This window comes from Ascaphus truei, chromosome 3 (genome assembly GCF_040206685.1).
Source record: "Ascaphus truei isolate aAscTru1 chromosome 3, aAscTru1.hap1, whole genome shotgun sequence".
In the NCBI taxonomy this organism is placed as follows: domain Eukaryota; kingdom Metazoa; phylum Chordata; class Amphibia; order Anura; family Ascaphidae; genus Ascaphus; species Ascaphus truei.
This window is the reverse complement of record NC_134485.1, coordinates 333770103-333794555: the sequence shown is the minus strand read 5'-3', so window position 1 is coordinate 333794555 and position 24453 is coordinate 333770103. Positions and strand designations below refer to the sequence as shown.

General features: G+C 41.5%; 1 protein-coding gene across 9 annotated transcripts in view; it reads right to left on the bottom strand.

Moving 5' to 3' along the window:
• The window catches only part of KIF5A (kinesin family member 5A), a 128809-nt gene that overhangs the window by 74676 nt on the left and 29680 nt on the right, over positions 1 to 24453 (bottom strand). For all 9 annotated transcript variants that reach the window (XM_075591547.1, XM_075591544.1, XM_075591539.1 and 6 more), the window contains exon 2: positions 1067 to 1154. In XM_075591547.1, the coding sequence (XP_075447662.1) occupies positions 1067 to 1154 (88 nt within the window). The remainder of the gene's footprint in view (positions 1 to 1066; positions 1155 to 24453) is intronic.

Sequence of the window (24453 nt, the reverse complement as noted above, 5' to 3'; positions counted from 1 at the left end):
ACATGGCATCAGTTTTCTCACATCTTTTATATTCCTGTCCTTATCCTACTCAGTGACTCTGGGACTAGCACATTCCATGAAGTAAGGTATTGCCAATACCTGAGGAGCCACCAAGGCTTCTGTACCTTTGTATGGCCCCCTTTTACAAGTCACAGGTTCTTTTTTCCCCCTGTGGCAATATGTCTTAATGTGTTTTAAGATCTCAGCGTTGCTATTTCTGTGCTTAGATGAGGTAAACCAGAGAGACCCCTCGGGAAATCTGTAATCCTGCTCTGTATAACAGTGCTATCCCCAGTGCTGCCAGGTAGCTTGCAACACATTGAAATGAAACGTGTTGAAAGCTGCATTGGCAGCAAAGGAGTTGACATTCAAAAAAAGGAAAGGTCACATGCATCCCTTGTGCCTAAAGCAGCGCTATAGAAAAGGGAGTATCCAATGTACCATGCTGTTTTTTTATCACCTATCCATACTAGTGGAAGCTGTCACAGACAGAATCAATATGGTGAGAACTGGAATAACACACAATTAACAATGTACTAGAATGGAAGTTGATGCATTATTAACAGTGTACCACACTTCACACCCAATGTAATTAGGATGGCCCGTCAAATTGCACACAAAACCAGTGGCTCTGCTGTCAGGACTTGATATTAAAAATCATTGTTCTGCCAATAGCAAAGCCTTCTGCTACTACATGTTTAATGTATTGTATTATAGTCCATTATATATACAGTATATTATAATCCCTCACTTAGATTGTAAGCTCTTTGGGGCAGGGACTCCTTTTTCCTAATGTTACTTTTATGTCTGAAGCGCTTATTCCCATTATGTGTTATATTATTATGTCACGTGTATTACTGCTGTGACGCGCTATGCACATAAATGGCGCTATATAAATAAAGATATACTGTACATACATGCTATATATGCATACAGTTGCCAAGCAGTGCAAGTCTATACGGTACTTTGTAGACAATTGACTTGGAGGGGCCATAGCGTCTTGTTTGGGCCGGAATGTGTCTTGTGGAATAGTACTGCTTAGTAAACACGAGCCTACATGTCTTACCTTTAACAATTTGCATGGCACACGCATGATAGACCTGCTCCTGAGTCGTATTTGGAGGAAACACTCGATCAAACATGTAGGGTTTACCCTAGGACATAAAAAAAGAGATAATGAAGTCACTAAGAACTTGTGAGTTACCAATGAAAACAACTGGCTAGGAATACTACTGGCTGATGAGGCTTCCACCCATCCCGCATCTAATCTCATTGTAAACAAGGTAAAGATAAAAAAATTATTTGCAAAACTACTGTAATGAAGGAAAGATAATATTTTACATTCACACAGTCCTTTGAAGTCAAAAGAGCTTTACAATCTCTGTGTGTGTGTGTGTGTGTGTGTGTGTGTGTGTGTGTGTGTGTGTGTGTGTGTGTGTGTGTGTGTGTGTGTGTGTGTGTGTGTGTGTGTGTGAGAGAGAGTGTGTGTGTGTCACAACTCTGGAATCAGGACAGTACAATTTTGGAGTTCTGGATTAAGGCCCATATATCTTCTCCTGTTAAACATTAACTTTAATGGGCTGTAATATGTTTTATAGCAGAAGACGGTTTAGTAAATATGGCCCTACAGTATATGTCGGTGCAAATTAGGGTTGGGTAAAATCAGGCACATCAAGACAGTGTGAATAGTGAAGATTACACAATGTTTTCTTAAATTCATTTAACCCGCAAGATTCTGTATTTAATACCAAAACTTTTGTGATCTATATTGAGCTCCCTCTATCACAGCATTAAACGTGCCTGATATACAGTATAGAGAAGCTAGTGAGGCAGGTTTATTGCATCAATGTGTGATGACCCTGGGATTGCATAACTACAGTAGGTATATTATGTGACTAATGGAAAAAAGGCACAGCATAAACTGATTTATCATCTATAGGGCTCATGGGGAATGACATGAGAGGGTCAGCAGATGGAGAATCAGCTGCGCAGTGTGGCAAGGTTTTATTCATGTGCAGATCCAGGGTTAAACTTTCTATTGACAACGCATATTCAAGACTAACTAAGTCACCCAAGGTTAATTACGGAGAAGTCTGTCTGGGAAACATAAGTGTTAAATAACCAATACATTGTACATTGTTAACTACAATTTCAGTTTTCAAATGAAAACAAGCACAATACATTCAGTGATGTAAAGTAGAACAGTCACAATTGACTGCAGCAAAATGTAAGATCAGGTTTCAATTATAAGGGCACATAAAAACAATGCTGCAATTTATCTGCCCATCCATTCTGCATGAATAATATCCATTCTGACATTTACAATCCTTCCACTTGTACCATGTTTAATTGTAACATGTAAGGTCAGGAATGGAGTGCAGTGACAAAGCACGCACGTGTGCGTGGCAGGTACATTTTCCCGACTTCAGTGCTTGAAATTATTCAAGAGGCATTGCTCCTTTTTGCACTTGGTTAAGCTGGACTGGTAACATCCCCCCTGTGTGTGCTTAGGGAGATAATTCAGAAACAGCGGTAATATGCTGAAGGCTGCACTTTGGGCCCACTGGCAGATCTGCATGCAAGGCAGCGGAAGGTTGATGGGGAGAGTAAATTGGGTAGCATAGGGTTTACAGGGGCTCTGGAAGCTGGAACTGAATCGCAGAGGCTTCCATCAGCCGATCTGCCTCGCCAGCTAGAATTATCCAGGGCTGCTGGGAAAAAGCAGTCAATCACGATTCTGAACACATCAGGCATGTTTACTCACAGCGGTGGCTTTTCAGCTCTGAGGAGTGGAGGAGACGGGAACGGGTTAGAACGCATTACAGAGTGCTAAGCCTTGCAGGAGTCATTTGATTGGATTACATATAATGTCAAATCAATGTAGTTAAGTCAAGTTGGATGTTTGACCTATCTCTACCACAACCCAAAAAAAGCCTCTGCCTACTTTCTCATTGTGCCCCCTTTAGTGACTTTACATTGGATTTCCAATATAATACCTCTAACTGCTCATGCTCACACCCGTTTACTGAGAAACCATAGTAGACATACTCAAAAATGATATACTTAGTGCGCTCTTCCTTTGAACATCCAGTCCGTCCCCAAAAGCAGATGAATTACCATGTAAATCAAGTAAGTTTCTGCTACAGCAACCAACATAAGTGCAACACATGCACTGTACTACTGACTGCTACCCAGGACACAACCCCACGACAATCCCGCCATGTAGCGGGGCTTCAGTGATTAATCTGATAACTTCATTCCTGTTAATTACTATCTTCCAACAAAAAGAGACACGTATCATATTTAGTTGACTTTGCCCCGGGCTAATATTTCCTTTATCACTAATTAATTACGTGACATCATGTTTCCTCTAAAAGAATCCTCTGTAATGTATGCCAAGCAATGCAGAAATGATACAGTAATTACTGCACCACCAAAGCTGGTTTGCTAGAATCCCCAAAGGTTCAGAGATATAGAACGACAGAGCAATCAGCTAATCTTCCAATACAAGGTTCAGCTGCTATAACCAAGGGAAAGACAAAATCCTATGTTTTCTACACCTCCCATCTGGCAGCAAATGTATTTTCACCCCCCAGATTTCCAAGGAACCAATTTAGGATAAGGTCTTGTTTCAGCCTGTGTTTACACATGGCATAAACACAGCTGTCATTCTGCTATGTACAGCACTGCACACACTTCTCGAATTATAAAATAACAAATCATTATTTTATTACGTATATTTCACTATACAGTGAACAACAATCACTCATTAGCTAACCCCAATTCTTTCCCTGTAATATGCACAGCAGACGCATTTTCAGCCCATCTGTAACGTGTCCTTCTCTAATATTTATTTATACAATGTTTTACCAGGAAATAATCCAAGTAAAGGTGCACTCATGGTAGCAGATGTAGACGCCACGGGTGCTCAGCAAAAGTAGTTCCGCAATTCACGGAACCAACGATGATACAGAGAGTGAAGAGAGAGAGGCACTCCAGTGGTCTTTCAAAATCGAGAATCTATTACAGTGCAATCAATGTGTCGATCCGCTTGCGAACCTTTGTCAAGAAGACATCTTGACAAAGGTTCGCAAGTGGACCGAAATGTTGATTGCAGTGTAATAAATTCTCTATTTTTCAAAGACCACTGGAGTGCCTCTCTCTTCACTAAGAAATAATACATTGACAGTTATCTCTCGTTTTCAAGTATGTCCTGGGCACAGAGTTATGATGATATTGGGATCTACCCGATAGATAGGAATGAAACCAGTGTAAGCGTGTTCCCCTATTCCAGAGCACTGGAGCTTGTTTAACAAAATAACATGGTCAACAGTATGAAAAGCATTTGCAAAATCTAGCAATATTACACCAGTACTGCACCGACACACTTTATTCGAGCAAATACCCAGTATGTACCTGGCAGATACCTGGAATGCGCCGCTCCTCACCTCTGACAAGCCCCGTTGCGTTTGCCTTCCCAGCCTGGGTTCATGCCTGGCTGACGGGCGGCTGATCTGTTAAATGATAATGATTAGGATTTAATAGGCTGCAATGCTTCGCGTGTCTACCAGATGGCATAAATTCATGAATTGTAATGCAGTATATATATATATACTGTGCAGTATTGCAGCCAGCGGGAATAAAATGCTTCAATCCCTGCCTGGAAAATACCTCAATGCACTCGGGCAGAAAACAGTCACAAACCTCAATACACCCGGGTATACCCGAATTCGTGGGACTAGCCGAGCTCGAATAAAGTGTGTCGCCAGTGTAAGTTGTCCCCGTTCCATTCTACACTGGATCTCATTGCAAACTATTAAGAGGGTAGTTACTGTGGAGTGTTTGGGCAAAGCCTGATTGGATTTGGCAGAGGAAATGTGTCTCATTATAGTAATCAAAAACACACGGTCCAAAGCGCACACAGTGTGTACAACTAAATACATAAAAAAATATATATGCTCTGTGATAGTCATCAAACTGATCAAATATGATGTTCTTGTAATGAAATAAGGTGCATTTACATAGGCTAAAATATAAGAAGAGAAATGTGAAACAAATGAAAGAAGTGAACATATATATCTGGCAATTAACTTCCCTTTAGGAATCAGAGAGTCTTCTGCTATTCACAATGAGATGACAGGGCATCCAAATCTAAGAGAGGAAAGAAGAAAAAAACCTTCTTTGACCTCATTATAGTAATCACTTAATTGGCAGTGGACACATTTTTTCCATGACTTTGGATAGTATTGGAAGAAGAGAAATTGGTCTGTAGTTGGGGACAATGTTTTTGTCCCCCCTTTATAGACTGGGACAACTATAGCAGTTTTGAAGGTCTTAGGGATATGGCCTGAAGACAAAATGGAGTTGACTAGGGAAGCGAGCGGCTTGGCAATGGCTGGGGCACCGAGTCACAGGAACTTTGATTGCAGTAGGTCAGGCCCATATTGGCTGTTTAATTTTAATGTTAGACGAGCTTGTGTAATTTACTCTTTAGATACTGGGACAAATTGAATATTGTAAGCACGGTTGGGAGAGGGTGGGGCGAGAGGGGTTTTCTCAGGTTGCGCTTTATGATTGTGGTTAGTGTTGCGCTTTGATATTAGGGAAGTAGAACACCCCACTGTATTCATTGAATGCGTTTGCAATGTCAGTGGGATTTGTCAGAGTAGTACCATCCTTTTTGATATTAGATGGCTAGAGGGCTGAAATATATTTGATGACCTTCCAGAAGTTTGCTGGATTGTATATCTTTTGATAAAGATTGTCTGTGTAATATTGGGCTTTTGCTAGTCTTGTTTGCCTTGTGCACGTATTCCGAAGGCATCTGTAGTTATTAAGATCCTTGGTAGTGCCAGTTACTTTGTATCTTTCCTTCAAGGCATCCCTAAGATTTTAAAGATCTCTATCTGATCTTTGCAATGGCAACAAACATGGCTACATTTCTAAATAAATAATAGACAGGGATGTTATGGGCATGCAGCAGGGACACCGGAAATTGCTAAATATTTTAGTATATTATTCTGCACCGTGTGGACTGCTGCGATCTGTAATTTGCATATTACTGATTACATATCCTGTGAGTAATGCGCCTACATTTCTCAGCCTTGCTTACATCTACAGAGCTGATGAGATTTTGCATCCTTGAGGCTCAGGTTTGCCGCGGATGAGGAAACTGCACTGGGAGCTGTCCAAAAGCTGAAATCTATTTTTACACTCTACTGGGACTCTGCTATCCTGACAGAGCATTAAGATCAGCAAAAACATGGGGCGAGGGGGAAAATCTTTGGTCCTCACGTGTTCTACGATGGGACATGAGAGAATACAATATAAAGAATATGATGTGCAAACATGTTAGACATTTAAATGTAATTTATTGTGATGCACAGCCTATAAATGGGAAAACAGAGCAGTTATATTTAGTTTATATGTTGAATTACTTAGTTTTTTTGGGTTCTTGCTCCCAGCAGCAAAACAGAGGCAAAATCAATGCAAAAAAGGGAACATGTTTATCAAAGAAAACGAAACCCGTTAAAGCAATTGTAATTTGGCATTTGATAGATTTGCTGCACTGGCTTTGCACTGGCTTAGCACTGGCTTTGCAGTGGCTTTGCACTGGCTTTGCACTGGCTTTGCACTGGCTTTGCACTGGCTTTGCACTGGCTTTGCCTCAGTTCTCCTGCAGGGAGACTTTTTATTTTATTTATTTTTTTACAAAAGACTGCTATATGAAAGCATGGGATAATTCAATGCTTATTGAACACATATAGCTCAATCTTTTGTGGTCACCAGCATGTTTTGGCAGTAGGTGCTTGGTAGTGGATTACAAACTGGACCCAATAAGAGTATACTGTAGTTAGTGAACAAAAATGACAAACATTCTCCATTATATACATTTAAAAAAAATAATCACTAATTCATTTATTTATGTTTTGTCGAAAATAGATAATAAAAGTTATATATGAGTTTATACTCGGGGTGTTATCAGATTCATTTGCAGGTTTTCCCTGGATTGAAAACCCCAGATTAATATTTCACCCTGCGTCTGTGTTTGGATGTGTGTAATACAAGCACTAAAAATTGCACCACTATATAAATAAGCAGTAGTCAGAATAGGAGTTGGGCACCTAAATCCAATTACCACTTCATGACTGTACAGAGCAGTAGTCCAGTTTTAGTAACCTTACTGGTCCTGGAGAAGTACAGATTTGCTGTAGGATGTAATAGTAATAACTTTGAATTAGCCAACAAGAGAGTTCAGCACATATTTAATTGTAGTATGCAGGGCTTTTAAAACTTTTAACATCTCTTATTGTTAGAAATCTCATAGTGTGCTCATTTACAAATGAGCAAACCCCTCTTGTTGGTTGATTAAGTGTTTGGCACATAGAACAAATCTATAGACATGAAAGAGCAGGAGCTGCAGTCAGATGGCAAAATTCAGGGGTCATGAAAGGAAAAGAGATGGAAGAAAGAACCAGTGAAAGACAAGAACAAGTAAAATGGTGAGTACACTAGGCAGGGTGCTCGAAAAGGAATTCACTTAAATGCACAACACTAACAATATAAAATATAACTTTTAATAATATTTACTTAAAACATATATTACTGAGTGTAACAGTAATTTAAAAATCTAACAATAGTGAAACGATATACCAGTAATCCCTTCTTAATAGACACTTGGACAAAGTATAATACTTGTCAGAGTTATATATATATATATGAAATATATGATATACCTGAGATATAGATGGATATAGAGTAACCACCAAGTGGCAACCAACACACACCCCTAATTAGGTAGATATAACAAGGCAATAATGAACAGAGCTAGGTGTCAGGAATCCCCTCCTGGCTTTTCTTGTAGCCTTGCAGGGTGCTGTTGTTCTCACTAATTCTCTCTTTGCAATCAACAGCAGCTGTGTGGGCTATCACTGCAACCTAGCCTTGTACTCAGTCATTGGAGCAGTGCCCTCACACCCTCCTCCAGGGATTGGCCCGCTGGCCTTTAAATACTGCATTCCCATAATCCCTCTCTGCCGAGCATAATCCTTCTTGGATGTTTACTGTGTTTGCCACAAGCTACCTGTTTGGCCGCCTTGTTCCTGTTTCCATGTTCCTAGTTCATGTTTCTAGTTCATGTTCCTAGTTCCTGTCCTGGTTCCTGTGCTGAAGCGTTGGTTTCCCACCGTATCCTTCAGCCCCATGTTCCCAGTGGCCTGCTGCCTTTCCCATAGCAGAGGCCTGCCTTCCGAGTCCTGAGGTCTGCTGCTCTCTCTTCTTGCAGAGGCCCGTTCTGGACTCCTGCGCTGAAACATTGGTTTACCAGTACTTAATGTGAATGCAAAACAAAGGGATGTGAAGGAAGGTGAAGGGGTGAGGTGAGGAAGTGGATTGGGCGCTCCCTGGTGAACCAATATTGTTGTTGGGAATACAACTAATAACACACAATATAACACCAGTAGTGAAATAGTGAAAAAATGAATGTGTGTAAAAGCAGCTCAACTTCCTCTGATGGGACAGTTCCAGGTCCCAGAAGGGTAGATTGTTTCTTGGAGATGAGGAGGAGCGCAGGTAGGTGTAGCAAAATATGCAAAAAAGAATAACAAATATATAGTGCAGATGGTAAACACTGTGTAAGTAGATGTAATCTATAGAATAGAACTCACATAAATCGCAGAAAATATCACGTGTCAGAGATCCTTCTCTCTCTGACTGGAGCCCTTTAAATGGTAGCAGGGAAATCCCTCAAGGCACGGATATGTATGGATAAGAAGAAAAGCCACAATAGTGCATACTATTCCAATAATGTATTAGTCATACAAATAACATGAGTATATTACACTCACATTCGCCATGTATAAATCGGGTGGGGGAGAGAACCGCAGCTCGTTGTATAATGGTGTAGGTGTAGGCAGCTTCACAGCATTCAGGATTCTCTTCCGCGTGTGTCACAGCCGTCGCGTCACTTCCGCTATCGCGTCACGGCTGAGGGCGGAAGTTCCCAATGGAAGAGATCTTAGACCGAGTTCTGCCAGTCCTTCAGAGCTTGTTCTCTCTCTTCAAACTCTACGCGTTTCGCCAGATGCTTCGTCAGGAGTTTTAATGAGATAGGGGATGTCTCTAGGGTATTTATAGGGCCATCAATTACAAAAATCACATTTTTAACCCCCTCGGCGCTCACACATAGCGCGAGGTGCAAAAACCCAGTGCTGTATACAAACAGACATATACAAAACATTCAACTTTATTACACATAATTGTTTAGTTAAAATTGGTACATATCTATAATATAATGTAATACAATATTGCCTTAGCATATAAATAATTATAAATAAATAATTAATTGGAAGGAGAAGAGATTGTGGGCTGGAGGAAGAGAGGAGATAAAAGATGTTAATTGCTAGTAAAATACAGGATCATGGTTAGCTAAAAAATTAAAATAGATAGCGATATTATAATTTGATGGTATAAGAACCAACATAAGAAATTACAGTACAATAAAAAGCAGATGTATAATATAAAATTAAAAAGCAAAAAAGTAAACAATATTAAGATAAAAGCATATTAAGATAAAAAAGCACCAATATCAATATCTATATTAAGTCCTAGGGGGGCGAGTGTTTGCATTTTGTGAATCCAATAGGTCTCTCTTTTGGCTAAACTATTTATTCTATTGCCCCCCCTCCAATGTCTGGCTACCTGTTCTATAGCCATATACCTTAATGATTTAGGATCTGAATTATGAAAATGTAAAAAATGCTTTGATAAATTGTGTGTTAAAAGCCCCTTTTTTATATTTCGGATATGTTCTAAAATTCTAATGTTCAATGTTTACCAGTACTGCCTGGTGGTGTGCCCACTCTGGTCGGCCTTCTTCTTCCTGAGACCGGTTCCATGGGCTATGGTCACCACTCGCACAGAACCCACTCCCGCCCTACAGCTATTACGCTGAAGCGCGACCTAGTTGACTTCCTGTTGCCGAAACTCCGCTTGGATAACGTTTACCCTGATGTCTCCTATCCTGACCCTGGCTTGTCCACTGACTACGCTGCTCTCTCCAGTCCCGACCCTGGCTCGTTTGACTATGGATTTCACATTCTGGATCAGCCTGCGCGGTCTAAGGTCGGTGCTTATATAACCCCACCTCAGCCACGCGGTCCGACCCTGGTTTGTGGTGAGCACAACCGTGACACTAGGCGCATCTTGTGACTATGTATGCCTACAGTATGCTTGCTCTTGCGTGGGGAAACATACCCAATCGTACTAAATGACTATTAAGTTAAGTTAACGCCAATGCGCATGCGCAAGAACAGGTCTTCTTGCGATCATCACGCAAATGTGCCTGCCTGGTGAGATAGAATCCTACCTCAACAGGTAGTATAGTTGCGCATGCGTGAGAAGATATACCCGATCGTGCCAAATGACTATGCGCATGTGCATGGAGATATATACCATCGCATTCTAATAACATGAATGCGCATATGTAAAATAGATAAACTCCTTGCTAAACGCAACAAGCAACTACACTTGACTGATGAGACTGAATCTTCACTATTCATATTGTATACCGGTAGTCCTGGCTATCCAACGTTTCACTTTACAATGAATGGCATATCCAACACTTTACAATGCAACCCTATGGGCTGTTTTCCGAAGCCAGAATGCGTTATTCGACACCTGAATGTGTTATCCAACGCTCACCGCCACTGATTAACATGGGATCACTTTATAGCGGTTTCACTATCCAACGCTACTTCCAGAACTGATTCTGTTAGATAACCGAGGACTGCCTGCAAGTATATATTTTTAAGGTGACACATGAACTAACCCCTGTTAAACGTACAACTGCACATGTCTAAAAAGGTAGACTACTTTTCATCTTCCAAAGTTAATGCTCATATATGAGGAGATGATATTCTTTAAAAACTAACATGTGCTAGACGAAGTTATAATACTGATGATATTCTATAGTTGTCTCTACTCAAGCAAACAGTACGCTAGATGTATATACAATGTCTGCTTCCTTTAAGTGTTGTGGAACGCAATGATGTAAAAACTAATAAGATATATATATATAAATCCATGCATGTATAAAAAATCATGATAGATCATACTTATATATTCTTATTTGTTTCTTATAATATACAAATGCATGGTACAGTTACAATGCACATGATGTTAACATAGTCCAAACATATAGCAATGTAGTCACAAATATAAAATGATCATAATAGCTTTAGAGATTTATACCATGAACAACAAAACACAGTAGACAGGAAAGGAGGATGAGTGGCCTTAAAACGAAAGAGGATGCCCCAATAGATAGAATTCAATTCAGATAAACGGGGTATACAGTTAGGTCCAGAAATAATTGGACACTTATACAAGTTTTGTTATTTCGGTTGTGTACCAAAATAAATTCAAGTTACAGTTAAATAATGAATATGGGCTTAAAGTGCAGCCTATCAGCTTTAATTTGAGGGTATTCACATCCAAATTGGAGGATGGGTTTAGGAATTACATCTCTTTAATATGAAGCCCCCTCTTTTTCAAGGGACCAAAAGTAATTGGACAATTGACTCAAAAGCTGTTTCATGGACAGGTGTGGGCTATTCCTTCGTTATTTCATCATCAATTAAGCAGGCAAAAGGTTTGGAGTTGATTCCAGGTGTGGCATTCGCATTTGGAAGCTGTTGCTGTGAACCCACAACATGCGGTCAAAGGAGCTCTCAATGCAAGTGAAACAGGGCATCCTTAGGCTGCAAAAAAAAGAAAATGCATGAGAGAAATAGCAGGAACATTAGGAGTGGCCAAATCAACAGTATGGTACATTCTGAGAAAAAAAGAACGCACTGGTGAGCTCTGCAACACAAAAAGGCCTGGACGTACACGGAAGACAACAGTGGTGGATGATCGTAGGATCCTTTCCATGGTAAAGAAAATCCCCTTCACAACATCCAGCCAAGTGAAGAACTCTCTCCAGGAGATAGGCATATCATTATCTACCATAGTCTACCATAAAGAGAAGACTTCACGGGAGCAAATACAGAGGGTTCACCACAAGGTGCAAACCATTCATAAGCCTCAAGAATAGAAAGGCCAGATTAGACTTTGCCAAACAATATTTAAAAAAGCCAACCCAGTTCTGGAACAGCATTCTTTGGACAGATGAAACAAAGATCAACCTGTACCAGAATGATGGGAAGAAAAAAGTATGGAGAAGGCTTGGAACGGCTCATGATCCAAAGCATACCACATCATCTGCAAAACACGGTGGTGACAGTGTGATGACATGGGCATGCATGGCTTACAATGGCACTTGGTCACTAGTGTTTATTGATGATGTGACAGAAGACAGAAGTAGCCGGATGGATTCTGAAGTGAATAGGGATATATTGTCTGCTCAGATTCAGCCAAATTCAGTGAAGTTGATTGGACGGCGCTTCACTTTACAGATGGACAATGACACAAAACATACTGCGAAAGCAACCCAGGAGTTTTTTAAGGCAAAGAAGTGGAATATTCTGCAATGGCCGAGTCAATCACCTGATCTCAACCCGATCAAGCATGCATTTCACTTGCTGAAGACAAAACTTAAGGCAGAAAGACCCACGAACAAACAACAACTGAAGACAGCTGCAGTAAAGGCCTGGTAAAGCATCACAAAGGAGGAAACCCAGCGTTTGGTGATGTCCATGCGTTCCAGAATTCAAGCAATCATTGCCTGCAAAGGATGCTCGACAAAGTATTAAAAATTAACATTTTATTTATGATTGTGTTAGTTTGTCCAATTACATTTGAGCCCCTGAAATAAGGGGACTGTGTATGAAAATGGTTGCAATTCCTAAACGTTTCATACGATATTTTTGTTCAACCCCTTGAATTAAAGCTGAAAGTCTGTACTTCTATTGCATCTCGGTTGTTTCATTTCAAATCCATTGTGGTGGCGTACAGGGCCAAAATGATGAAAATTGTGTCAGTGTCCAATTATTTCCGGATCTAACTGTATGTGAATCCCTCATTCAAACCATTGGGACTGCACGTCCTCAATTTATATATCCACTCCGGCTCAATGCGTAATAACATCTGATCAATGTTGCCACCCCGGGCTGGGCATTTCAGTTGATATATGCCCATAAACGGTAGGTATTTAACATCGCTGTTATGATATTGTGTGACGTGCCTCGCAACTGGGGTATCAATGGCATGTTTAATAGAGTTGACGTGCTCCAGTATGCGTCTGCGAAGTTGCCTAGTGGTCCTGCCCACATACATCTTGCCACAGTTACACGTGATGAGGTAAATCACATTTGTGGTTCTACAATTAATAAAAGTGTCCACATTGAAATTCTGCGTATTGTCGTGATTGGCGAATATTTTTGCAGTGGTGACATGTTTACACGCCTTGCACCCTTGACACCTATACATGCCCTTAGTTGGAGTTAGCCAATTGTCTGCCCTAGATCACTGGTGGTGGCTATGAACTTTCACCAAATCCTCATCAGAGAGGAGAAGGTGCCAATGATGAGAGAATATCCTTTATATGGCCCACCATCTCATGTTATAAATACCGATGCATCGGATTGTTGGATCCTTCATTTTCAATGTATTTGAAGAAAGAAGAGTTTCTCTGTCGCTATGTAATGCCCTATGAAAAGCACGATTAAGAATTTTAATATTAAAGAAGGGAACAACAAATATTACGGGAGAAGAGTCATCAGAAGACAAGTGATGTCTCAATATACTTGGTTACCTTTGGTGACCCTGAGACAAAGAGAATATCTGAGTATGCTTCTTATAAAGAGAGGATACTTTGCCTCTTTCACCAGTGACGGGATGTGGCTTTGAATATACTGTTATAGCTTTTGGATGTAAAAATAGCCTGAGGGATAGAGCATTATTTCAAAGCATCAATAAAAGAAATAATATTTAATTGAGGGATTGACATTAAAGTAATGCTGCTTGTCATCAAGGTCAATTGGTGCAGCTGTCTGCGGAAGGCGAGAACAGCAATAAGTGCTCTTGGTTGGATTGTTCTTGGATATAGATCAGTGATTCCCAACAGGGGGTTGGGAACCTCTAGGGGCTCATGAGATGTCTCCAAGGGGTAGTGCACTAAAAATATGTAATAGCAGATCCCAGGTGGTATAGCTGTTACGTATAGTAGGAGCTTCCCAAAATGCTTTGCATCCACATCTATGACTTACAATACTGCTCATGCAGTAATTTACAGCTATTCCACCAACATGGTCTACATACACTGAGGTGACATTTAGTTGCTTATTGAGCAGGGGTCCTCCCACCCTCCACAAGCACTATACTGCATGGAATTGGTCAAACAAAAGTCTGATTAGTAGGCATTGTAAGATTTGTTAATTAGGGGTTCGCAGAAAAATATATTTTGCAGTGCGTGGTGCACAATACAAAAAAGGTTTGCAACCACTGATCTAGATGTATCCACAACTTTAAAGATGAAAAATGTTCTAGCGCTAGTTTTGGTATGGGCTATATAATATCAGACGAGTTACTATAATGGTAGAGGAGTCAATGTACTGTTTTCAACAGGACCTTGTTGTTACCCACCCCTTACAAAGAAAGTCAATCTATTTTAGTGGTTGACATAAGAGTTGAAACCTTGTCACAACAAAAAGCCAAAGCATCTCAAAACTAGCCTGTAGCTCCTCACAACTCCAATACTGACCATCACACTCACAAACGCTTGATAAACTCACATTGCACCCTCTGCTATTCTTGTATTGTATTGTCTATGCACAAGGCCACTACTATGAAATTGAACCTCCGCCCTGCTGTGCAGACTTGTGTCATTGCAGCACTTAACCCCCTCACTCCACTATCACACACAAATACACAACTCTTCCAATGCAATTTAACCCTACACTATTGCATCCTCTCCTAAGCATGGATTTTAGACATCTCTAAAGAACCCGCTGTTAAAAACGTAATCAATGCAGGAGCCACAAGCTCCAATTCAGCATGGAATGCATAACAATTGTTAAAAGCATTTACAATCAATATTGAAGCAAATTACAACTCAGAGAGCTGCCTGGATTTGATTTAAATGGATTTCCATGAGAATGTAAAAGTACTTCAGCTCTCAAGCACCTCCAAAAACACTGCCGTTTACTAATAACCTGTTTCCTATTAGACAAGGACGCACCATAGTCATGTGGGATTTGGACTGTCTTAGGGTGACCTTGGGTTGAGTCATTTTATCTCTATGTCCACCATGAACCAAAAATGACATGGTTGGAGCTTGTTCAACTAGATATCCTTTCCTTAACCCTGTGTTTCTCAAACATGGTGCTGGGGAACCGAGGCATGTTCCCCTGCCAAGACTGCCGCAGTCCCTGGGGAAAAATTCAGCTGGCTGCACAGCGGCACCTTTCACGCTGCCTGGAGACGTAGAGTAGAGGCTGTGCTCCACCTCTCCTCTCTCAGCCTGGCACAGAGACAAGAGAGAGAGAGAAGCCTCTTCAGCGCCAGACAGTGCAAGATGCGCCTATGGAGCAGCTGACATTTTTGATGTGTGTGGATAGGTGGGAGGAAAGAGAGAAGGAGTGAGGGCTTTGTCCATTGGCATAACTATAGCGTAAGGGGCCCCCGGGCATTTAAATTGTCGTCCCTCGTCCCCACGACATCAAGGCGTCATGACATCACTGCATCACGTGATGGCATGTTGTCATGGCGTCGGTGTGTGATGTTGCAGTGCCATGACAACACGGCATCGTGACCCTGCAACGTCGATGCAGGAGGGCTGCTCTTACAGATGCCCCCGCTTTCTCTCCTGGCAATCAGTTTCATTGATGTGGGGAAGAGCGTGGGGCCTCTGTAACTGATTGGGGGGTTAATGAAGAGTCTGGAGGGATCTGATTCCCTTTGCTCCCCCCCGAGCTGGGGCTCCCAGAATGTGCCCGGGTATCCCGGGCGGTAGTTACACCACTAGCTTTGTCTGGGAAGGAGAGTGTGATGGCTTTGTGTATGTGTGTGGGGGTATGTGATTGTTTTGTGTGGAGTGGGGGAAGGTATGTGGTGTAAGTAAAATAAGGAGGGGGGAAATGTGGTGTTTATGATTAAGGGCGAGTGCTGTGTGAGAAGGGGGAATAAAGGTGGAGTGTGTGGAGTAAAAAGGGTGAGTATGATGTATAGGAGTGAATGTGGTGTGTGTAAGAAAAGGGTGAGTGAGTGGGTTGGGTGGGTTTTTGTAAAAACAGGGGTGAGTGTATGCATGTAGGAAGAGGGGATGGGTAAGTTCTGAAAAGCAGAGGTGTCCGGAGATTTAACACATCCTTCAAGGAAGCACTTGCTCAAAAAAACGTCGAGGACCACTTCCTTATCCTTTTGAGTACCTGCTTCCATCAGAGCTCTGCTAAAGCAAATGCTGAAAAGAAACTGCCTTATGTTTTGGCTGTGATTGCTGCCACTAGATTCTGTATCACACTGTATTTCAATGCTATGCAGGTTCTCCGGCAGTGAAGAAGTTACATTGCACCAGTCTCATCCAACAATGACAAGAGATACACTTCGCCAGCTACCAGGAAGCTAGATTGTCATCGCTATGGTCCGTTGTCACGGCAACTCCATCCCATCAGAGTAGGCTATTAGACTAATGTAGCTGAGAACCTAAGACTGACACCTTACCCATCCCCTTTGTGCACTCAAGCGGAATGAGGCTCTTAACTCCTTCATGGCTGCTTTTATCATCATGTCAGTTCCACTGCATGGTGCTATAGTGCTGAACTGAAGAAGCAATCACTAGTAACGATACATTCGTATTTAGGTTGCCCATGGCTATTTGTTTCCAGAGCCTGGTTGAACATGCCCTGGTTTTGATGCTCTCATTATTCTCTAGAGAAACTCTATTGACAATAAAATGATAAAACTTAAGTCTCAGGGACTCTGCTGCTGTTTATTACTGTAATCCAGGGTAACGTGAGGCCACCTGACTCCAGATTACCAGGGACAGGAATTAATCAGTAGTGATTTAGAAAACTCTCATTCTCTATTGATTTTAGTGCACTTTCTACCTCAGAAAATTGATTGAAATGTGAGAAACGTAGACTGCCTTTAACTGTCCATAAAATCTGTAGCCATAAAGAGAGAGAGAGAGAGAGAGAGAGAGAGAGAGAGAGTGTGTGTGTATATATGTATATATATATATATATATATATATATATATATATATATATATATATATATATACACATATACACTTTAACACAATCATTGCAAGATTTTTAGTGTGAGGTGTCTGAAGAAGAGAGAGGTTATTTTCTCCTCTTACTATTTACAGAGCTATCTGAAGAAAGTGAGGGACACCAAATTGTAATGAAAAGATTGAGCCAGTCCTGGTTTTACATGTCCCTTCTGGAAATATTAGGAAGAACACATGGTTAAGTGCTTACACAGAAACAGAGAATGTGACAGCAGATAAGAGCTCCCTCCAAGTCTGCCCCTTTTCAAATCTGCGGTAAAGCCTCAGACACTATTTTATCCGTGGCTTTCTTTCGTATTTAGGACAGGCTTGTGTCTATTCCAAGCACGTTTGCATTCACTTACTGTATTAGCTCCTGTTGGGCGGCCATTCCACAGCTCCACCACCCTTTCCGTAAAGAAGAACTTCATCACATTTCCCCTTAGCCTGCCATCCTCCAGCTTCAGAGAATGACCTCTTGTACTAGCACTTCAGTTTTTGATATTTACTTTTGATCAAAATCAGAATTTATATCCTCTGATTTCCTCTTTAGAGACACATTTCAGGTTTCAGTCTCACTTCGTGTTACCTGTGCCTCTTAGGCTAAGGCCCCGCTCCCAGAGTCAGCGCGCCCGCACTGCAGACAGGCGGGGTGCTGACAGACACAGACCGCGATATGCGGTCTGTAGGGAGCGGGAGACGGAGCTGGAGGTGGGCGGTAGTGGAAGGCTTGACAGGGGGGGGGGCGTGGCTTGAGTGAAGGGACCCGCTACTCTCCCCCTCCCTCAGGCACACACACACACATACACACACACAGACAGAGACAGGCACTCAGGCACACACATACACACACACAGACAGGCACTCACACACTCGGGCACACACATACACACACACACAGACACACACACACACATACACACACACAGACAGAGACAGGCACTCAGGCACACACATACACACACACAGACAGGAACGCACGCACTCAGACACACACACAGACACTCAGACAGGCACTCACGCTGCTGTCACTCCACCCTCCTCCCCGCTCCCCGAAGCCTCTCCTCCTCCCGAAGCCTCCCCCCCCCATTGGCTTACAGCCACACCACGTGACGCGTCAACGCTAGGAAACACCATTCTCTTGTGTCACATAGCGGCTGACGCGCCACAGCGTGTAGTGCGCTGTGCCGCCAGGGGGGACCGGGACCGGCTCGGGAGGATTCCCCTGCTGGTGGGAAACTCGCGTGTGGCCGCCCGCGCCAACGAGCGCAGCGGGACCGAGGCCTTAGCTGTAGCTTGGCTCCTTACCAGTAAATTATCCTTGAATTCTGTTTTTTTATCAGTTTTAAATGTGTGCGATGATTGGTCAGTTGTTTTTTTGGGGTTTTCTTTTCCTGGAATTTCTTATTATGTATTTTTTTTTAAAAATCAGAAAAAAAATAGAATCTTCAGAACATATTGTCAATTTAGTGTATTTATGACAGAAACACAAAGCATATTGTTCATCATTTCTATATAAAACAAAATGCGTATGTAGCCCGCGCTTGGGATAATCATATGGTATAAGGGTTTAAAGGGTTGGAAAAAGTTAGATATTGAGCACTTGCTCACTTAGATAGTATGGTGCAAAGGGGCCAGGCCAGGGCCTGGCCACACCCTGCTTCTGGAATATGATGGATGATAGAGAAGCAGGCAAATGCCAGAAGGCCTGTCCCTGTGGTGATTATCCCCAAGGGAAATAGGAGAGTCAGTATATCCCTGTGGTGAGCCCCACCAAGGGAATAAGATGAGCCAATGCAAGTGGGCCATACTCTGTTACCCCATTTAGAAAACATTATACAGGCATACCCCGCATTAACATACACAATGGGACCGGAGCATGTATGTAAAGCGAAAATGTACTTAAAGTGAAGTACTTCCTTTTTCTACTTATCGATGCATGTACTGTTCTGCAATCATCATATACGTGCATAACTGATGTAAATAACGCATTTGTAACAGGCTCTATAGTCTCCCCGCTTGCGCACAGCTTCGGTACAGGTAGAGAGCCGGTATTGCTGTTCAGGATGTGCTGACAGGTGCATGCGCGAGCTGCCGTTTGCCTATTGGGTGATATGTCCTTACTCGCGAGTGTACTTAAAGTGAGTGTCCTTAAACCGGGGTATGCCTGTATATAGAGAAAAGTAATACAGAGAAAAGCAGTCAGTTGTCCCCAGATGGGATATTGTAGGTAGCCCAAGCAGGGGCCCTGAAATAAATATTTACACAGGACTAAAAGAAGAACTATCACATGTGTTATTCATGTAATCTGTTCAAAGCATGTGCCGCTTCAGGGATGCAATAATTCACCTGGAGAACAAGTTGTAACCATGTGAATTATCAATAAAACCTGTCCTGTTTATAACTACAAAGTTCTTGGTGCCCATCTTTAACATCTGTATATATGCCCAACCTGCGTGGATCAGCACCTCCGACAAACATAAAGCACTTTGAGTGGCCAGCTACAGAGACATCTATGTAAACTCCCTTAGAGCCGGGGAGGGAGTGTTACACTTAAATATAAATAACACTGATGAATCTGAGTAACATAGAACATTCTTAATGAACAAAAGTTCATACTCAACTTTTCAATAGTGAACAGATCAATAAAGTGCACTATTTATCAATTCAATTGAAATTAATATCAATAGATGATAAAGTCAAACCGCGCTCTTGCTTCCTAACACGATCTTGGAATAGACCAACTCTTCCCTTTTGCAGCTGATGTGGTGTGAAGGCACCCCTCCTCCACAGGTCCCGTCGCAGGATGGCTCCAACCGCCGGATAACGACTTGCAGGTAAAATCCCATCAATCCAAAATATCAATTTTTAAACACAGTTAACAAAAATGATCACCACTTTGAAAAATGCTCCAGAATGTGAAAACAATTGTCTAATTTAGTGTAAAAATAGCTATTTTGAAGTATGAAAAAATACTCTGATGTCATACAGTAAATGCTCAATATAAACAATAAGTGCAATAAAAAACATCAAAATACTACTGCGATTATATAATAAATAACACTGATCTCATGTGATGCACTGTTGGAGATAAATAAAAGTACTAGGTATTATGGAGACTTAGCAGTGGCTGTACATATGTTGCACCATGCACAAATAAACTTCATGTCGCCACGATGACGCTCCCTAACTATATGTTTTGCAGACACTCCCTATAGCATAGTCTTAACCCGCTTTTCAATCTGCTCTCCATGCCAGGGAAGCCGCTGAGCCTCATTCATCTGAACTGAGCACGGTGCCATTTTCTCTGACATTTGAAAAGCAGCTTCAGAGTACACTGAATAAGGACCTCAGAATAATAAGTCTTAAAAGATCATGTGCAACATGTCTCGTTCCATTCTGTGTGCATCTGACATCACAAAGAATCCGTTTACCAAAGTCCCATGTCACGAATTTCAGAAAGCAGAAAAGACCTGCTGGTGATAAAAAAAAATGTATGAGCCCCATTAGATTACATTTTTAAGGCGATTCCCTTGCCTGCCATAAAACACATTGGGGCCTATGCAGAGAGCAGCGCTATTTCGAAATTCGCCATTTTTTGGAGAAAATCGCGCAGAAAGCAGCAGAAAATGGCGAGTTCCGAAAAACGCGCCAATTTTTCTTTTCTAGTTATAAAACTCGCCTCGCGGCTGGCGAGAACCTCAATCTCGCCAGTTTTAAAAATATCCGTATGCAGAGAGGCGCGAACGGCATCTAGCGGCTGTTCGCGCCAATAAAATGGCGCGATTGTCTCAGTTTTAACTCGCCAGAAAAAACTGCCGCTCGCGGCCATTGCAAAGGGGAAAAAAAGCCGCGAATTTGTTTTAACACATTTCTGAAGCGCGCATCTCGCCAATTTAAACTCGCCACACGCATCCATGTTAAACATAGCAGAATTCGCACTTTTCTGCATATGGAGATTAAAACTCTCCAAAAAAGCTACTTTTTAATAAATTCGCCAATTTTAAAATTCGCTGCTCTCTGCATAGGCCCCATTATCTTCTAACTAAGGTCCTTGGGCTATGTAAATCCTTTCTGAATCCATCTCTGGGCCCTCAACAGTTGCCCGTATCAAGTAAAACGGTTTAGTGGAAATTCCAACAGGAAGTCCATGTTATAAAATAATCAAAAGGAGTGTCCATCGCGTCCCAGTTTTATACGCTCATTCCATTATACTCTAGTAGTAGATACTAGGTTTTTGAGGCAGCTCCATCTTTTCTGGACTTTATCAAAGGAGCCATTTCATAGCATTCATCAATATTTTACTTCCAGGCATGGCTAAGATTAAAATCCCTACTAGGAGACTATTTTGACCGGCTTCTGGCTGATTGGCCGGCAATGAGAAAAAGAAAAAGCTGACAAACAAATGCAGTATAAACAGAAACCAGTATTCAGTGCAGTGTAAATAAAAATAAAACGTGCACTAGGTGATTACAGTGACGTTAAAATAAGCCAAAGTGGGGGACCCTGAGCGGAGCACCTTGCCCGATTCCCCATCTGGGAGGTGAACGCTGACAACATCCCAGTGGACTCGGCGTGCGTGTTCTGTGCCCGGATACGGGAGCACACCAAAGCAAAACCTGCTATTTAACAGGCGCTGACAGTTAAACTCTCAGGAGATATAGAAACTTGGGGCCCCCAGACCTGTGCTGAAAAAAGAACATTATGAGACCCATCAGTCTAAGGGCCCTTGTGATGAGGGAGATACTAGTATCTGACCCGGCAGGATTAGAACCCACCGCCGCTGCTATTCAGGGCAGCATCTCTAACACTGAACTAAACCAGATGCTGGGAACTCCACTGTTTACGTATCTCTCAGGTGCCTGGCAAGCAGAACGTGGAAATGGTCTGCTTTTAAGGCAACAATACTACTTTATCCTTTTTTCTTTCTTATTTGTATATGTAAAGCACGTGACAATGTATAATTGTACATTCTTACCTAAGCTGGCAATCGTTTGTTGCCCCTGTTATCAATCTGTAAAAATCCTGATTATGTGCCTAACATAATGTCTGCCTTTCAGTTTCAATCAATCCTCCAGTCAGTGTTACTCAGAAGCTACAAATTATCCTCAAATTTCTAAGGTAACAATATCAATTTTTACAGTTTTTGTTACAGCTCAAACTGCTGGGAACATTGGCAACAAATTATCCCAAACAGGAAAGTGTTGCAAAGATCTTGCACTGCTGGTGAGGTGGGCTAAAGCCTGCTGCAGAAATCAAAGGATGCTTTAAAGCTGCCGTTCAAGCAATATCCTACATGTGTTTTTTTTTTTTAAATAAATCAGTTCTGTATTATGAGAAAATACTTGTAGCATTTAAATAAAATGTTTTAAAGACATTTTTAATGGTTCTAATGTAGGAAGCATTTCCAAAGTGACAGCCCCCTTCCTCTTCTGATAGGCTCCGGCTCTTGAGCCCCACCCTCTCTCTAGAAGTGCACCAATTGTATCTAGTAACTGCCCAGTCAATCATATTCCAGGAACTACATTGCCCAGAATGCTCTGCAAGAACTGAATTAAATAGCCCAGAGCAAGCGATCGATTACAGGAGAACAGATCGATATGCAGTTTAGCTAATCCCTTGTCAGTGTGCAGATTGTATTGATGCACATGTAGAATGGGGGGGGGAGGGAATAACACATTTAAACCGTCAGCTTGAACTGCAGCTTTAAAACTGATAAAAATGGCATTAGGAGTGAGTTTTAAAAAGTCACTATCTAATACTACCGAACTGATTTGATTTTTCTTTTGAAACGTCTAAGATTTCACGTTTTGCTGCTTTAAAGTAAGTTAGGGGGAGGGGGCTACAGGTGTGAGTAGTAGGCGAGAGCAGCCTTTCCCAGCATCTGGGTTAGTTCAATGCTAGAGCTGCTGCTCTAAATGGCAGTGTTGTGGGTTTTGATCCTGTTGGGTCTGACACTGGTACCCCCTTCATCACAAGGGTCTTTACACTGATTTGTCTTAATGATCTATTTTAGGATGAGTGACTCATTTAGATGTACTTTGTATAGACATTAGCATAGGTCCCAGGGTACCTGAGGTATGTTCCTTTTTCAGCACGGCTATATCTCCCTAATTAATCTCCCAATCCTCTTCCTCCTCCAGTACAATCCAGCCAATGTGCACTTCTTGTGAACATGCCAAACAACCCGGTTTAGCAATGACATTTTCGAAGCTACTGGAATAAGCCCCAAAATCTTCATTGCCACTTCCACATTGGGTATCAATGAGAATTATAGAACCCGAAAGATTCCATGATATAGATACATAGGGGAAGTCAGTACAGTAAGGCACCCCTAAACATTTGAAACCAAGCTGTCACTGATTAGTGGGGTAGTATAGATTACAATTGAAGTCCAACACACTTGACATTTTTCTCTAAGGTGATTTAGTGAATGATCGACGTCGGGTATCGAAAGCAAAATTCCAAGTCTTATATATATATATATATATATATATATATATATATATATATATATATATATATATATATATAAAATAGGATTGTTCATTAAAATATCTAAATGACTTCCATAATATATATCCATAAGTGTTGTAAGTTGTATAACTTAAATGAATGGTATATATAAATATATATATATACCATTCATTTAAGTTATACAACTTACAACACTTATGGATATATATTATGGAAGTCATTTAGATATTTTAATGAACAATCCTATTTTTTCTGGGGGTTTAGCCTCATATCACAGCACTCAGCAATTAGTTTCTGGCCCCATTATAAACACATTATAAATGGGTCATAAATAGTGATGCGGTTATTTAGTGGCAAATGCCGATTTTCATCAGATCTGCTAAGTTCCAAGTACAAATGCTCATGGTTTTCTTATTAGTTATGACTCCGATTTTCTAAACGGCGCAACGTTTTAGAGGGCGATTCATTTGACTGCGATAGTTCCGATCTAGATCAAAACCTTAATGCCTATTACAGTGTGTGTAGCCCTTACAGTGTACAATGCATTATGTAGTAAATCTGGGCCTAGATGTCAGACAACTCGCTAAGACTGCGTCCATAGAAGGGCAGACCGCGCTGACGCGTCCGCACGCTGAGTGATCAGACTACCTAAAGGCAGTGTTCGCATCTATAAGGCGGGTGCGGAAGCGGGAGGGGCGCGCGATGCGCGTGAAATCAGTCAAAACTGATTTCTCGCGCGATAGGGCGGTCACGTGAGCGGTTCG